The sequence below is a fragment of the Anser cygnoides genome, chromosome 2 (assembly GCF_040182565.1).
Source record: "Anser cygnoides isolate HZ-2024a breed goose chromosome 2, Taihu_goose_T2T_genome, whole genome shotgun sequence".
In the NCBI taxonomy this organism is placed as follows: domain Eukaryota; kingdom Metazoa; phylum Chordata; class Aves; order Anseriformes; family Anatidae; genus Anser; species Anser cygnoides.
The window spans coordinates 135,874,176-135,890,727 of NC_089874.1; the positions used below are offsets into that span (position 1 = coordinate 135,874,176).

General features: G+C 38.2%; 2 protein-coding genes across 4 annotated transcripts in view; one reads left to right on the top strand and one right to left on the bottom strand.

Moving 5' to 3' along the window:
• CPNE3 (copine 3) overlaps positions 1-5,380 on the top strand; it is a 31,356-nt gene extending 25,976 nt beyond the window's left edge. For 2 of the 3 annotated variants that reach the window (XM_048045862.2, XM_066990576.1), the window contains 2 exons: positions 1,117-1,353; positions 2,467-2,826. In XM_048045862.2, the coding sequence (XP_047901819.2) occupies positions 1,117-1,353; positions 2,467-2,577 (348 nt within the window). In that variant the 3' untranslated portion in view covers positions 2,578-2,826. Of the gene's footprint in view, positions 1-1,116; positions 1,354-2,466 lie in introns of all 3 variants that reach the window. The other variant, XR_010828693.1, reaches the window with a different exon arrangement.
• Positions 5,381-7,887: 2,507 nt separating this feature from the next.
• The window catches only part of CNGB3 (cyclic nucleotide gated channel subunit beta 3), a 69,706-nt gene continuing 61,041 nt past the window's right edge, over positions 7,888-16,552 (bottom strand). The window contains exons 16-18 of the mRNA XM_013172391.3: positions 12,133-12,279; positions 9,995-10,175; positions 7,888-8,840 (exon numbers count right to left, since the gene is read on the bottom strand). Coding sequence (XP_013027845.3) covers positions 8,580-8,840; positions 9,995-10,175; positions 12,133-12,279 — 589 coding nt within the window. The 3' untranslated portion in view covers positions 7,888-8,579. The remainder of the gene's footprint in view (positions 8,841-9,994; positions 10,176-12,132; positions 12,280-16,552) is intronic.

Sequence of the window (16,552 nt, forward strand, 5' to 3'; positions counted from 1 at the left end):
ATTTCTCCTAGAACGGGAGAAGTGTAAGGAGAGAGGAATAAATCCAGTGTGATATGTACTGTCATGCTGTTGGTCATAGCTTTCTGATCATGGTGGTTCTGTGTAGGCATCGTGCTGGAGTGGGGAGGAATAGAGTGGGTTGAAGCAATGACAAAAGGTGGTACTTGAACAGAGGAGAAAAGGGAATAGCAATTACTTTGGAGGCATCTGTAGAAAGATGGGAATACAAGTACTGAAGAGAGACTAATAATATTGGGAGTACCTCTGAAACTGAAATTCATGCTGTCCAGTAATTATCTGAAATAAACCAAGTGAAAGAAGATCCCAAGTTCAAAAAGTATTTGATGTTTTCCAAACTTTGTAGTTCTAGTTTGTTCATGGTACTTCAATCCGAGACAGAAGGTAGGAAGCCAACTTTTAAAGGTCCTGGCAGTATCATGGAAGAAACTCAAGTGGTACTTGACTAAATTACCAAAGTGCTGTAAGGTGGTCTCAGATGCCTTGCTAATGAACTTCAGAAAGCAGCTAGAAGACACAGTTAAAGGAATTTAAAATTGTCATGCTGTTTTTCAGAAGAAAAAATAGTGTTTTAATCTACATTTAGATTTTAGGAATACACCGAGTAAATGAGGGGTGGTTCTATTTCTCTTGGTATCACTCTTTTTCTAATCCATTCTTATCTGGATGAAGCAAAGGGTAGCATTTCATAAAGCTGTCAATAGACCAGAAAGGAAACAAAAGCAAGTTTCACAAATATATTCTGTCCAAAACCCCAGTAAACTGCCTTCTATACCAGCACAAATACTTGGAAAATAGGTTAGCTGTTGGTTTGTCTGGGGATTTAGAGAGTAAAGGAAGGAGGACAGCGTTATTTTTTTTGGGGGGGGGGGGGGGGGGTGTTGAAAGATTACTTCTTTTAAAAGATTTTGCTGTCCATGTAAATATCTTCGGACTGTACAGAAGAAGTCTGAGCAAAACACACATTTGTACACTAGAGTAAGTGAAATGAATGTGTTTAAAGTCAGAACAGTATATAGGCTGTGTGCATTTTCTAAGCACACATACCTACATGTTGTCTATTTTTCTGTCGTAACACAGTGTTTATTGATTTGACAGCAATACTTTATTCTTCTGATCATAACGGATGGTGTGATAACGGACCTTGATCAAACTCGAACTGCCATAGTTAATGCTTCAAAATTGCCCATGTCCATTATCATTGTTGGTGTTGGAGGAGCAGACTTTGATGCTATGGAGTTTCTTGATGGTGACAATGGAGTTCTTAGGTCTTCATCAGGAGAACCAGCTGTCAGAGACATTGTCCAGTTTGTGCCATTTAGGAAGTTCCAAAATGTAAGTAATCTGAATGATGTGCTAAATAAATGCTGCACAGGTATGCTGGGTTTGCTAGAATATCCAACGTACAGTCCTGAGCCTTTTCATTGTCCCTAAAAGGAACTCTGGAGTCTGAGATACATATTTATCAAATGCTGAAAAACTCCTGACTTCAGTATCTGTAGAATTTCTATTAGGTGAGCTGATTCATATTTAAAAAAACTCCACTCTTGGTTTGAGCACTGCATTTCTGACAAGTTGTTACAGGAGAATGGCCTTTTTAAATCTCCCTCAGACTTGATTAAACAAATGGATGTGTTTTTCATTTGGGAGGAAGAAGTTACTTTTTCTTTTTTTTTCCCTTTGGAAAAGTGTTTTTTCTAGTGGATGTATCCATTTGTAAATGGGGGTTACTGTCACATTTTAGTGTGGTGTTAAAATTCAAACCTAAGTTGGAAAGGTGGTCTTTATTAGAAATTGTGTGTGGCCACAGCAGTGGTCAATGATATGTGAAAGAATGGAGTCTTGTACAACCCCCAAAAATATGCACAGGCTTTGCAGTTTGGTGTAAAAGTCATATCTCTGGAAGAAGTAGGTTTAAAAAATAAAAAATCAAATTTCTTCAGGATGGGGAAGATAAGATCGGTGCAAATTACTCTGAAGATTCATTATTTTGATTGCCATCCCGTTATGATCTAATTTTATCTAGTTTCTTAAATATTTGCCATGTTAATTATACTCTTTATACCTTTTTTCTCTTTGTATTTTTATTTCTTTTTTTGATGAGAGTTCTTTGTTTAATTCTAGTGCAACTATATCAATATAGAGTATGTTTATTGAATAATGTACTTGAAAGTAGATTAATTAGGTTCAATACTCAGTATAAAACTAGTCAAATACTTTCAGATTCTAGAAAAAGAAGCAGGTTTTTTTGATGGATATTTTGCCTTGGAGGAAAAACAGTAGAACAGGGAAGCTTCTATCTATCCTGTAAGGGCACTGTAAATTCATCTATAAAGTATCAGACTTTAAATTTTCCTAGTATAAGAGACACTCATTACTTGTCTTAGGATCTAATTTAACAGTTGGTGGAGACTGATACTTGGTATTCTTCATTTTTTTTTTTCTAAGTCTCCAAAAGAAGCTCTGGCGCAGTGTGTCCTGGCAGAAGTCCCCCAGCAGGTGGTGAACTACTTCAGCACCTACAAATTGCAACCTCCTAAGAATCCTGCTGCAAAGTGAATGGGCTGAGCGGACGAGCTGAGACCCTGTGCCGCCTTTACTTGGTGTACCTACAGACTTTGTTCTTGACATGCTTCTATATACATGTATATGCACACCTCCGTGATAATGCCTGTTAGCTTTTGTCTGCGAGAGTTTGCCAAGTCTGCCTTTTGAGGTCCAAAATTGTTACCGTTTTAATATTCACCATTGATTTGTGGGATAGGGCTTATGTGGGTGTGTTTCATTCTGAAAAGTAATACTGGGGGGGGGGAAAAAAGAGGCTGAATATGCAGAGAGGATGAGGAGAATGATGAGGATTGGAATGGCTGCCTGTTTGATAAATACAGCTAGTGAGAGTGTTCAGTTACTTTAGTGGGAATCAACACCAAGTACTGCGGTTCTCAGTGATCATAAAGCCAGTCTGATGTGGAAAGAGGACTTATCCCCACCAAGCAGATAAAAGTTTGAATATGCTTCAACAAATCTGGAATACTTCAGGGTTCTGTGTCTATGTAAGCTACCGTAAGAAAATTTTGTCACAGTAGTGATACAGTTACATGAGTGCTAGAACCAAATGTAAAAGTCTTCCTTGTATGCATACTTAACATTTGCTACTTCAGTGCCTTTGGTCAGTGCCTGCCATCCAAGGCTATATGAATATGAGGGAAACCTAACATCTCAGAAAAATACTGTTGGCCTATGAAGCTACAGCCATAGAGGTTGTAAGATATGTTTTGAGTGTGATCTGTACTGGAAAACAGGAACTTCAGGTGTTTAGTTTAAGTAAAACAGTCGTATATATGACTGTCTTTAAAGAGCAAGGGCTTACTGTGAAGCGGGAATTCATTTTTTAATTGAAAAAGTTCTGTTTAATAACTGGACATTATCAGAGATGGTTTTTGAAAGTGCTACTTATTTATATTGTTATATTTTGAATCATGAATCTTTCTGATGAGCTCACTAGTGAAAAGTGCCTGCAGAAAACCCATCTTCCTACTGGGAAGGAAGAGGAAACATTAAGAAAGTCTCTAAGCTCAAATCCTATAATCATACTGCTTTTCTAGGGCAGACAATTTGTTATATTTTGTTGGCTTGAGTTTTCACCATTTTTTCTTTGCAATAGACTTTAAAGTGTAAATCACGCTGTATGTGTGTAGTGGACAGACAAAGCTTTCTTGTCTCCCAGCTGCATAGTGCTTGATGAGGATCTGTTCTGATCCTATCAGTGCATGTGGATCTAGAGGTCCCATTTATCATTTCAAAATGCCTGTCCTAAACATTAACTTTGCAGTTTCACATTTGAAGTGGTTTAGAGTTAGACATCTGCTTGATCTGATTTTAGTTGGTCTAGCTGTAGCATGTTACAACAAAATGGAGTAACACTAAATCTAGCATTCTTGTGCACCCAAGATGGCACCAGATCATAGTGGATGTGCTTGCTCTAGCTGCTGGAGCTGCTCTGCTCTCTTTCCACACATATATAATTCTGCCAAAAATCTGAGTTCATATTAACACTGATGGATGGGTATTGAGATTGTTTTACGGGATGTGTAAGATATACCAAATGTTTTGCAGTAGTTGACTCATTACCAGTTCTGAATTAATATGGTATTCTACACTGCCTTTTCCTTGGTGGAAACGGGTCCTAAATAGTTATAGGAGTGGAATACTAAGAAAGATTTTGTTTCATATTAAGCCATGCTCTATATTTTAAAATCAAATTCATGTTTTTGATTGTATAGAAATACAGAATCATCTCTTTTCAGTGACATGCAAATGTATTAATACTTGATACATAGTATGTAATGAATTATCATGCTAGATCTGCAACATAAAATTTCCACAATCAAGGAAGTGGGTGGTTACACCGAACCTAAATCACGCTGCTGTAAACTGATAAAATATGATTTTGCACCAGTAAACTGTTTCACAGCCAAGTGGTCCATATAGACAGATGACTAGATGCAGTATTAATGCTTTGTCTGTATTCATTTAAGTGAACACATACTACTGATAGGAATTCAGGATACTACTGAAATTCCTCTGAACTATCTTCCAAAAATATGATGCTGCCTCTGAGTTACATTACAGATTCTTTCTCATGTTGTGGTGGAAGTGCATTTAAATGCTTTCAAGTATGTTAATAAGCATAATTGTGCTAAATATCTGCTGCATATAAAATATCTAAAACTTGGTTTTCGATATTCTTAATATAATTAGAATTTCTGGAGCAGAGAATGCATTCTCTTGTCGCAAAAATGCTCCTGTATTTCTCAAGCTTAGGGAATTAAATAGCATTTCAATGATACCTACTTCTCAATGTGCTCTATACTATGTAGAAGAAAAACGTTTCAGATCTAACAGTGGAAGAATCATTTTCCACATATAACTTCTCTTAGAGGCATACAGCTAACAGCATGTTGAAAAACTTAGAAGCTTCCATGTTAGGCTGAAGCAGTATTCTGAGTCAAGGTATGTACCAAATTGTGAGTCAAGGGGAAGGGGAGTTAGTTTGTTGTTTTGCCATTTTTTTATTTTTACATGCAAAAAATGCCTTACTAGCTTGAGTGTGTCAAGCAAAATATTGTCCAAGTTTTGTCAAGTGAATGTGCTTGTAGGTCACTTGCACCACCTTGTGATAGAAATGATGTATAGCAGTCTTCATAATCGAGCTTTTTGCAATTTAATGTCTTAATATATATACATGTACAGCAGAGAAATAACCCGTGACCAGAGTTTTTTTAAAGTACTTTCTGTATGTATTTCAGTTCAGAAGGTAACTGATTTACAATGCCTATACATTAAAACCGTAATTTCAGTACGCTGCTCTTCTGTCATGTTTTTGTATTCAGCATTTTCCATGAAACAATGAACACTGCTTTTGCGGTTACTGCGATGACTATTCCACAGGCTAAGCAGCTTAGATATATAACAGGTGGTATCAGATTAGAGGGAGAAGTGCCTTTTTACTCAGTGGTTGTGAATGTGCACTGTGTATTTCATAAAGCATAACATACTGTCTTTTATCAAGATATTTTGAAATTGGATGGTTTTAGCAGTGAGTCTTTCATCCTCTTTGCTGTGTTAGTTCCCCTATTGATCCTATTCCATACATTTGTCATCAGTTTTTCCAGGGTGTGTTTTTTTTCTTTACAGGGAATCTGCATTTTAAGTAGAAAGGCATGGAGACTTATTTTAGATTTCAAACTCATTATCCCTTTACCCTTTATGGTTTCTTAAGGTGTAGTGAAGTCTGAGATGCTTTATTGGGAAACTGAGACATACTAGAGACATAGCATTGCATGGTGTGTTTGCTATGCCATACAGAACCTGAGTGAGCTTTGATGCTGAAAGATGCATCATGTAGGTGCTCTAGAGCAGTTCACTCAATTTCTCCACAAATTAAGAATCCATGGGGTAAAATTAGTTTCTGAAAGTAACGCATTTTACACAAGGAGCATGTCTTGAGGTTTCTTGTGCTGCGTGTTGTTCCTTCTGGTGAAAACCCTACAAATAGTTGAGATTTGGCCCCTCGCCACTCCCCAAAATGGAGGGATTCTGGGAAGGGATTCAACAACAGAGAAGAAAGATGTCAGAGAAGACCCAGATGGCTGTCACTTCATGAAGTCTTGACCTTATGCACTAACACTTTTTTGTTTCATTTTGGATCTGAGGAACGCGAGGGCTTTGCATGACTGGATAATTCTGTCTGAATATAATAATAATTCTGTCTGAAGACAGAACTGACAAGCTTCCCTTGCAATCCTAAGCTGTGAAGAACTGTAGCAAAGCAGCAACGTGAGAGATGCTGTGTTGCTGCAGTGTAATGCTTGCTGCTGCAGTTTCAGACCTTACTTTGTAATATATGTCAGTATGTGATTGATGAACTTCAGTATGCCAACAGTGGAAATGTTTGTTTTGAAGACATTACAGCATTTGTGTAGGCAGAAGGGGATTAGATCTTCTGCAGTGAGAACTTAACTCATCAATATCAATATGTTAAAATATGGGGGCTTATGTGCTTTCCCCCCTTCTGTAATGTTTTGAAAACTGTTCCTCAAAAAGTGATGTAAGAACCATGTATTATAATGAATTCATAGATCCTTACTACTCACAGAAGGCCTTACTTATGAGGTAGTTCAGCGGTATTTCTAATTTTGATATTGTACAGAGATGCTCCTGGACGTGCAATAGACAAATAGGTCTTTATGATGTCATGCAAAAGAAAGAGGTAAGATGCACCTTTTTTCTTACATATCAAATAGCAAGTGATACACAAATGACGATGTGTGGCAGTTAACCTTTGATCTCACTGATAATATGACGCAAATGACACAACTTTCTTTTTGAGAGAGATGTGGCTATCAGCTGTGTCACAGAATGTTTGGAATATGCAGCATATGGAATAAGTCATCTAGCTTTTACCCAGGCAAAGCTCCCACTGATTCTGGTTGGGCTGCCAGCTTTGACTATGACTGGGGGAAGTTCAAAGGCATTATAGGACAGGCCTAACAGAACGTGTAGCCCACAGGAACATATATAGCCTGCAAAGGGATTTTTTTTCACTTTGGCACAATATTTTTCTTATATCTTGGCTGGCTGGTCAGCTGAGGAACTGTGAAACCTGCCCTTAGGATTTCTTTGCTGTTTTCTGGAGAATGGTTTTAGTTCCCAGTACTGTTCTTCCAGTGGGGACTGAGAGTGGATAGGGACAGAGAAGAGAGACACACTCAGGAATAAAAGGATTTTCAGGGTTATTGGGAAGGGGGTTAACCACAGCAGTGTTGTGTTTTTTTAAGGTGTTTGTGTGTATCATCAAAACCATCTCTTAAGTGTAAAAATGCAAGTACTTGAGAATTAAGCTTAAAACACAACTTCGGGCTTTTATTTAGAACTGCATCCCATTCTGTGTTGAGCTGATGCAGAAGGTTGAGTTTGGCAGCTCCTTGTTAAAGCTGTAGCCCTCTCAGCTGCGGCACTGGATAAAGGATTTACTTTAGTTCATAGGTATGATGAAGCTCAGCCCCTGTAAGGTTGCTTGGTACCATCAGCTGAGGGCTGTGATAGAAGTGAACAACTGGAGCAGTCAACCTGTTGGTTGGAGTTGTGTAGCACAGAACCAGAAAGTGTAAATCCTGCTTTTTGTAAAACAGACTTTGTTTCTGAAGTGGTCACTAGATAGCAAGTTCTAAAGTTAGCCTGTAGCAACTGCTCGCTTTTTAAAGAGAAAGATTAATGCCCAATCCCTTGAGAAGATGAAATGTGTAAATCAGCAACCAAAAGTTAAAGGTCACTCCTCAGGGTGTTGCGGGAGAATATCTTCTCTATTTTTATTCACCAGAATCAATACAGACAACTGAAACAAATGCTTTTGCAAGTTGGCAGTATTTATGTGATCTGCTTCCCCATTGCGTATGTTGTGAATATTTATCTTGCTTTTGTTTTTTTAAACAGTTTTTTAATGATACCTGAACACAGCATCACAGCTTTCTGCACTCAGCCATACTGATCACAAAAGCACGTCACTGATTAGAAGTATAAGGGGAGGGGAGAGAAAGATCGACAGAAACGTAAGTAACCTCAGCAATAATAGTGCAGTAACAAGAAAAAGGACAACTATGGGAAACCAGAAAAGAAAATAGAAAAGAACAGACATGAAAACTAAGAGCAAACTGACAACCATGAAAAACAGTAAGAAAGAAAGAATAAACAGAAGAGGGAAAAGGAGAAGCAGGAACACGACGGAGTAAGAGAGAATGGAGAGCATGGATCAACCAAGAAATAAGTTGTCCTGAAATCCAGTCGGATGTCTAATTCCTATTACACCAGGAGTTCTCTCTTCAGGCTCAAGGTTCAGAGGTAGGTATACAAATCTGCCCAGTTGCCTCAGGAGAGGAGGGAAGGAAGAAGATGAGCTGGGATAGGTTCTTTCTTGAGTAGCCTCTACTTTTATATTTTCTACCCAAAAGCCAAGTCACGCTAGCCCTCTGAATTCAGCAAAACGCAGCCCAAAGCACCATCTATTTCCTTTTCTTCTCTTTAGCTTCAACTTTAAGGATCTCTCCTTCCCCTGCTGTAGGTGATGGAGACATACTAATGATCAGAGACTCATTAGTGGTTCCTCTGTGCATAACTGCAGGTGGTTTAGGCTTAGTGTCTGCATTCGGCTCTTCCTTTTGTGCAGGGGGTGCAGATGAGGCTGCAGGCTCAGGGAGTTTCTTCTCCTCTGGTTCGGGTTTCTTCTCCTTTTGTTCAGGTTTCTCTGTTTCAGCTTCATTTTCCTAGAATCGAGAATTTAAATGTTTTCTAGTGCTGCAGAACAAATTCGGGAAGTAGTTCTGCATATGCAGTGGTAAGGCACAGCACGGATGCTGTAATTAATGGGATGCAATGTATGTAAGCCTGCATTCAGCAGCTGAAAATTTTGTGAAAAATGCTATTTCAAGATCAGAATGTCAACAACAAAACCCAGGAGAAGCTTGTGGGTACTGATAGTATCTGCTTCTCATGAATTCATCAGGATGAAACAGGCACACTTTGGGGCACACAACCTTTCCTCAAATTTTACCTTCCTTTTTTGCACTTATACTAGTATAGAAAGAAAAAGTGTTACATAAACCTCAACATATTCCCCAGTGTCCCAATTCCTTGTCCAAGCTTATTTGCTCTAAAGTTCATAAATACACATTAAATTGAGTGAAGTTTCTGCTTCGATCATGGTGTTGTTGTAATTCATTTAAGCAAGTTTTGTATTTTACTTAAAAGAAGGAAAGCGTAAACATATCCAGATCAACCATAAAAGCCAGAAAAGGATTCTGCCACCTCTGGGCAAGAATTTAGAACTGAGCAGGTTCTTACTAATGGGAACGTTTCTCAGAACAGAGTATAATGTGGGAATTACTTTTATGAGAAAACTTGTTTCAGTTGATTAAGTGTACTATATTACATATTTAATCAGATTTAGCTGTGTGGTCTTAACTTGAAATTTTGTCCTCAGAATTTGTTATAAGCAAAGTTCTGACTTTGAATTGGAAAGTTTGCTGTGTGCTTGAGTCAGCTGGAGCAGATTACTGTGTTAGGCTATTCCTACATTTACTGTTCTTTACATAAGATTAGAAGATCAGATGCTTTTAGTGTCCTTGTAAGGTCTATTTTATCCTTACTTTCCTAGATGATCTTTGTTTGCTTGCTTTTCTTTGCTTTTGTTTTTCTCTGTTCTGCACAGAGTCCAGGTCCAGGAAGATTTGAGCCAAATTTTAGAATTAGTGTTTACAGAGATTAAGTACCATGATTATATCTCAGCTACTGGGATTTTCTGCTGTTGATTGCAGTAAAACTATGTTTTTATTTATTCTGTTTGCCCAAGCCCTCCCAGAATATCTCCCTTACTCTCTCCAGCACTTAAAATAATCTGTTCTGTTTCCTGTGGCATTACCTGAATGTCTCGTTCTCTCTTCAGCTGCAGCAGCTTGGCAAGACCTGCTTTTCCTTTACCTCCAAGCATCGCTTTAAACAATTTTGGAGTTTCCTGTTTCTGCCCAAAAAGACCAGCCAAGCCCCGTGGTTGTTGCACTGGTGGTCCAGGAGCAGGCTTCCCCTTCTCCTTCAGCAGCACCCTGGAGACAGGAAAGAATGAGAACACACAGCAGTGCAGTGAAACCTAGAAAAGTTCCCGCAAAACTAAAATGTCACATTCTTGGATGAACACCTGACATCTTTTCCAGCCAATTTTTTTTTTTATCCCAGATCCAGTGGCAAGAGCAAAGCTGATAAGGCTTTTACTTGCTTTGGTAGCATTTAGTAAGCTGCAGTCTGCTGTTTTAATTTGGAGTTCCTTTCCTGTTTGCTGTAGTCTAAACTAGTGCAGGCTCAAATTAAAGTATCACAAGGTACCTGAGGTAGAAGTCTCTTACCTGACTTTCTAGACACAAATCAAGAGCATTTATTTCTCTATTTGGAGTTTAGCTGATGCTTGTGTACGTAATAATTAACCAAACTTTCAGCATGGCACATCTCTCATAGGTTAGGTTAGGGTGGGCAAGAAAGCAGGAGAAGGTGGTGTAGGACAGAGAATCAGAAATGTGTTGATGATTGTACCATTGTTTAGAAAGAAGCTGGAAGTCAGAAAGGTGATTGCTGGTGACCATCAGTCAGTGGATTTGTTCTGCCTTTCTACCTTCTGGTGCTGGTTTTGACAACCAGCCTCTCTGAAGACCCCAGATGTGAAAACAGTTGGACAAGATCTGCGCATCTGCATTGTTTGGTGCCATGGGCATCACATTGGACTATTTAGGGGTCCGTCACTGGGTCTGGAAGCCAAGTATGTATGCTATTGGTCTTCAGTAAATCTGGATTCCAGAGCTGTTGAGAGACTTTTGCTTTTCTCAGCGTTCATTACTGTCACAGGCTGTCCCCAGTGACTAGCTGACATGTCCTGCTCGACTTCAGGTAGAATTTAAGCTCTTCAACATTTTTGGCTAGTAGGCTTTTTATACTGCCAGATATAAAGGGTCAGATTCAGTTTTCCTTTCATTCTTGTTCTACCTCATCCTGTGAGCTGGGAGTGCCATGGACAAGAGTTCAACAGACTGTTTTGGGGAAATTTCCTGCAGATTTGACACTTACACTTTTCAGATGGCAATCAGCCCATTCTGCATTTAGGTCCCGTGTTCCTCAGGGATGTAATGATTCTCAGGGTGCTGTCATTTGATAACCAGAGTTGCTGAAACAAGCTGAATGCAGTCATTTGCTAGCACTTGCGTAAGCAAAATGTCATGCCTATCCTAGCATTCTCCGGTGGAATTTGAAGTCTGGGAACATTCTTCCAACCTTTGATACCAATGCAAGGCAACAGCTAAGAACAGTATGAGTGCTGAAGTATACTGGTAAAGACAGACTGGTTTATGCACTTCAACCTGATACAAGGTAGCAAGGTACTCACTTCTGTAATCTTATGACAAAATATGACAACATTTTGCCCTGTCAAAACTAGGATAAACTGTGATCCTAGCAAGCTACAGCCAAAGCAAGATGAGCAGCAGTTTCTGTTCAAAATCCCATTTCAGAATCCCTTTGCACAAAATGCACACCTTTCAAATCTGTGTGATTACCTTTCATCTTTTCAGGCCTTACGTTAATCCAATTCTAACTGCTCCTTGAGATGTTGGAACCCACAACTCTGTGGGTGCATTGAAGCATATCTCTTTAGAATTAATTGCAGATTTTCAGTTGCACCTTTGAAAACCTACGGCTTAACTGGCATCTGTCTTGCAATCTGTTTGCCTTGGCTACCTAAGGAGTCCTGATGTGTGTCTGTTATCTCCTATTTTGTTACCTTAAGTACAACAGAGAATTAACTGTATTCAGGACTTTATTCTTTTTACCATGTTCCCATAACTCTTGGAACACCTGCCAAGACTGTGACTTCTGCTAAGTATTACAAGACAAATCTGACCTCTAAGTACAAACATGTCTACATCTGTTACTCTTCCAAGAAATGCAAATGTGTCTATAAGCCACAACTTCCATTCTGCAGCTAAACAATGTGATTTAAAAACTGTTACTAGGACATACTTTGCTTTCTTCATCAGAAGTTTTTCTGAGTCAGGATAGTGTACCAAGATTTCGTTGAGTGTTTTCTTGTCTAGAATGAAAAGGTTGGCAAAACCGTGAGCCACCACGTTGGCAGTCCTTCGATTTCCTCCGCCTGCAGCTAATAGGCTGCAATGAAAATAAATACTGTCAGTTACTTCATTACTTGCCCTAGTGAGGAATATCTTTGCTGGTGGTTCTCCACTAAAGTCATTGCAAAGCTCACTTATGTACCCAACTGTTCTGGCTGATGTTCTGTGAAGTCCCTCTGCAGCTGGGATTGCGGTTGCTTCGAGAAGGCAAATTGTCTCTACTGGTTGGTATTGTGCTGGTCCTAAGGTCTGAGAAAAGTCTTGCTGGGTAGACACCCAACAGACACTACTGCAAGGGCTGAATTTGTTTTAGTTTGCATACGAACTTGGCATTTCCTCATTTTTATTGCTGAAAATGATTTAACACCATAAGGAGAACAGAACAAGTCCATTATTACTGAAAGCATTATTTACAATAAATGACTCTAATAATTATAATTTTCCTGAGTGAATAACTTCTGTTGGTCTCTGTGTTTTTGTTTTCCCACATATCACATCTCACATTTGGATGTTGGCAAGTTGAATGAAAAGGATTAGGAAAGTCTTTCAGGCTGACAGTTAAAAATGTGTCTGCCTGAAAAAGAAGGCTATTTTGTTTTGAAAGTAAGGTGTTCGATCAGCTTAGCAAGCAGGGGTTGGACATAGGAAGAATATCCACCTTAAAATTACATTGTCTGTCTTGCATTAAGCAAAAAAAGAATTCATTTCTCAGATTAAAAGAATTCATTTCTCAGCTGTGGTGATAAGCAAGGGAAGCTGTACTTTGCTCTCAGTAGTAAAATTGCGTTATCAATATTTGAGGAGATTCACCCTAGAAATTTGTCCCTTAAATGTTTCCCAGTGAGTTACTATTTATGAAGAATAATAATATCTAAATTTAAAGGTTATTAATAAAGGATAATTGGGACTCTATCAAGGATGAACTAGTACTTTATCCTCAATATTAATTGGGATATATTAATAGTTTCTAAGTATAAAGGATATGTATGTAGCATTTATAAATGCTAGTTTATACAAATAAAAGATCACAAGACCTCTGCAACTGTGTGTACAAGGCAGTTTTTACATACATATTCACGGTTTTTCTGTGCTCCAAGATAACAATCAATATATGAAGTCAAGCTGAAAATGCAGTATACTGTCTTTTTAAACAATTCTGTACTATTTTGTAGGAAAAAAGTATTTGCACAATAAGAAAAGCAGCTGAAGAAAATTGCAAACAGCTTTTGAGTTCTGATGAATTGCATCTCAACAAGTCATTGAACAATCGTTTTCAGGCTTTCCTAACAACAACCTCATTTTATCGAGGCAGACTAGGACTAAAGAGATCAGCTTTTTCATTATGGTGGTGATGTGAGGTGAATTTTACAGGGGAGGCTCAAACAGAATCATCTTTGACTAAAAGCAGCATTATGGGCTTCGTGACTGAACCTTTTTTGGCTAGTGTGCTAAGAGTTATTTGATAGGGTAAATCTTTAAAGATAACTGGCATTTGCCTTACAATGGCTCTTGATGCTACAGTATCTATATTAATAAAGAAAATTGCATTTTTACCTTGCATTTTTTTACTGCAGTTAGCCTGAAATGGTTTTCTACTTGTATGAGATAACTTCTGAATTCTTATGATAGCAAATTTAATTTAGAGTTATGAAGTTGTCAAAGTGATGACTCAGCTTATCTACTCCTCTTTTACAACTGATCTCAAAACCAAGCTGCCATTCATTGAACTGAGCAAATTGATCCAGGGAACGGTGTGCATATCACCGTTGCAGGGTGATGGCACCTCAGCCTGGCACATACGTGCATATGGAAAGAACTGGTATGTTAGGAAAGGGTCCGGATCTGGCTTCTGAGCAGAATGTCAAACACCAAATGGCAGAGCTCATTGAAAAGCAGCAGCTGCTGCTGCTGGGCCAAAGCAGAAAACTTAAACTTTCACAAAGCTAAATATTCTTTTTAGCTTTGATTTTTTTAAAATACAAGTTAAAGTTACAAAAACCACTGAAAGGCTAAAGATGAGACCAAACATTTAGAGCTCTTCCTGTCAAAAATGCTTTAACTTTTCCAGAATTACCATTTTCTGATAGGAAATTGTTCTAGTGAAATAACATTGAATGAATGAATGAGGACATCTGGCTTAAAGTATAAACTTGTCTGGGCTAATGAAGTGTTGTGTTATAGTTTCCCTCTCTTGAATTTCTGTCTTTCTCAATTGTCTGCACAGACAGGCTCTCATTAAGTCAGCAATCTGTTTGCCTCTGTTTCTGAGATTATTTTGCTTCCCCAAGCTGATATTATCTATACAGGAAAGTAGTAATGAGGGTAAGATGTTAATTGGAAGGTAGCTCCTATTACTTAATCTGTTTCTGTAATAATTTTGGAGGATGGAATTGGCAAAGGACTGGCTTGAACGTTAGTCTTGCAGTGGATTGGCCTTCTAGTATAATTCAGGATTTTATTTTTGAAATTAATGAACATTCTTTGTTTTCTTCAACTCCTTTGACCATGAAGGCTTTATAAGCACGATTTACATGCATTTTGAACGGTAAGGTTAAATAGCAAGTTCTTAGGAAGCTGACAGAATTCTCTAAAAAAAATCTTGATCCAAATATCAGAAGGAAAGCCGTGACAGTCCAATACCATGTGCTAAACAAGTTTTCCCCTCAGCATTCATAGTGTGGTTGTGCTAAATGAAGCAATACCTCATCTATTAAATACTTTTTGTTTTTCTTCCGTTTTCTTCTGCTATACAGTACTCAGAAGACCTTGACAAAACTTACAAAGAGGAGTGCTATACAAACTCATTATTTTCTAACACATCGCCACAAGGAAAAGGATAAATCTCTGGTGATATACTTAGTGCTTCATGTCTTTGCTTTCCAATTTTGGAGATGTCTGCCAGTTCCTATATATTTTCTCCTCGAGTTTATCCACTGCTGGTCATTTATATGCAAAGTGCCTGTGTCTGTACCGGTGTGCTGTCTCCACCAACACAGTAGGTCAATAATGAATAAAACAAGACCAGAAGTGTAGGGTTAGAGCATTGCTGAGGGTTTTGCTGGCAATTATGTGAAAAGTAAAACATATCAGGAAATGCATCTTTAAAGGCAGCTGTGTAGTTCTCATATGGAAACGAGTACTCACTTTTATTAGATCAAAACACTGAAAATCCTTTCCTTGTTTTCAAACCAATCGCAAACGTTTTTCACTTTAAAAAAAAAAAAAAGTCCTTGCTCAAAATGCAAAACTAATAAATAATTGAAAACTATGTAAGAGTTACGTATCTGGGCTGCTGCAGCTTTTTCCTTTATCTTTTCAGTATCTCGCCCTTCCTGAAAACCAGTGCGTTCTCAGTCTTTCCAGCAGTTTGTTTTGAGGCTTTTGTTTGGTATTGTATTGCCACACAGAGAAATACCTTTAAAATAACCTTCACGTGAAGGGCTGATACAATCTCACTTTCCCACTCAGTGAGAAATGCCTGTATATATATCAGGTGTTTTTCACATGCAGGTCTCAGCCAGTCCTGTACACCCATCACTGAATAAATGGGAATGTTTCCACTGCCACAAAGGGAGACGCAGTAGAAGATAAATGTAAACCTAGCACAGAGCTGATTACTACTTCTCAAAAGACAGATTGAAGCTACCAGCAAGAGGATTAACAATAACAGGAAGGCAGCTGGAAGAAATCAAGAATTCAGTTTATCACATGCAGGAGCACATGCATTTTATTACTTTTCTTCAGGCCAACCTCAGCAGGGGATGCGATACCTAAAATCTAGCACTTGGTTGGTTAATTGGTGAACAAGGCACATAAGAGTTAATGGATTTTGCATAGCAACTATGTGGAGAATATAAAAAACATTTGTAGCCATCTGAGAAAAATTTTCTTTTATGGCGAAACTTAGACACCAAAACCTGATTTGTCAGCCTTTTTCTCTCATGTATGCTCTTAAACAAATATGTTTTAAAATGTGGATGATGATTTTTGGCAACTTAATCCCTACTTTAGCACCTCAAGAACCACTCTGGTTTGCAATTTCAGATTTTTTTATCTCCTTTGTTGGAAATTAATTATCATTTTTACGATCTGCTGTGTAAGGACACTTAGTTGCACTATACAGACAATAAAATACATTTGGTCCTGCCCTATTGCAGACCTTGCAACAGGAAGATGTGTTAAATCTTTTAAATGCTGAAGGAGAAATCCATCTGTATATCCGTGTACATTTCCCCAAACACTGATTATATATTATTTGTTGTTTAGAAGACTCAGATCTTGCCAGATTAGTCTCTGATTTTTCATTTACT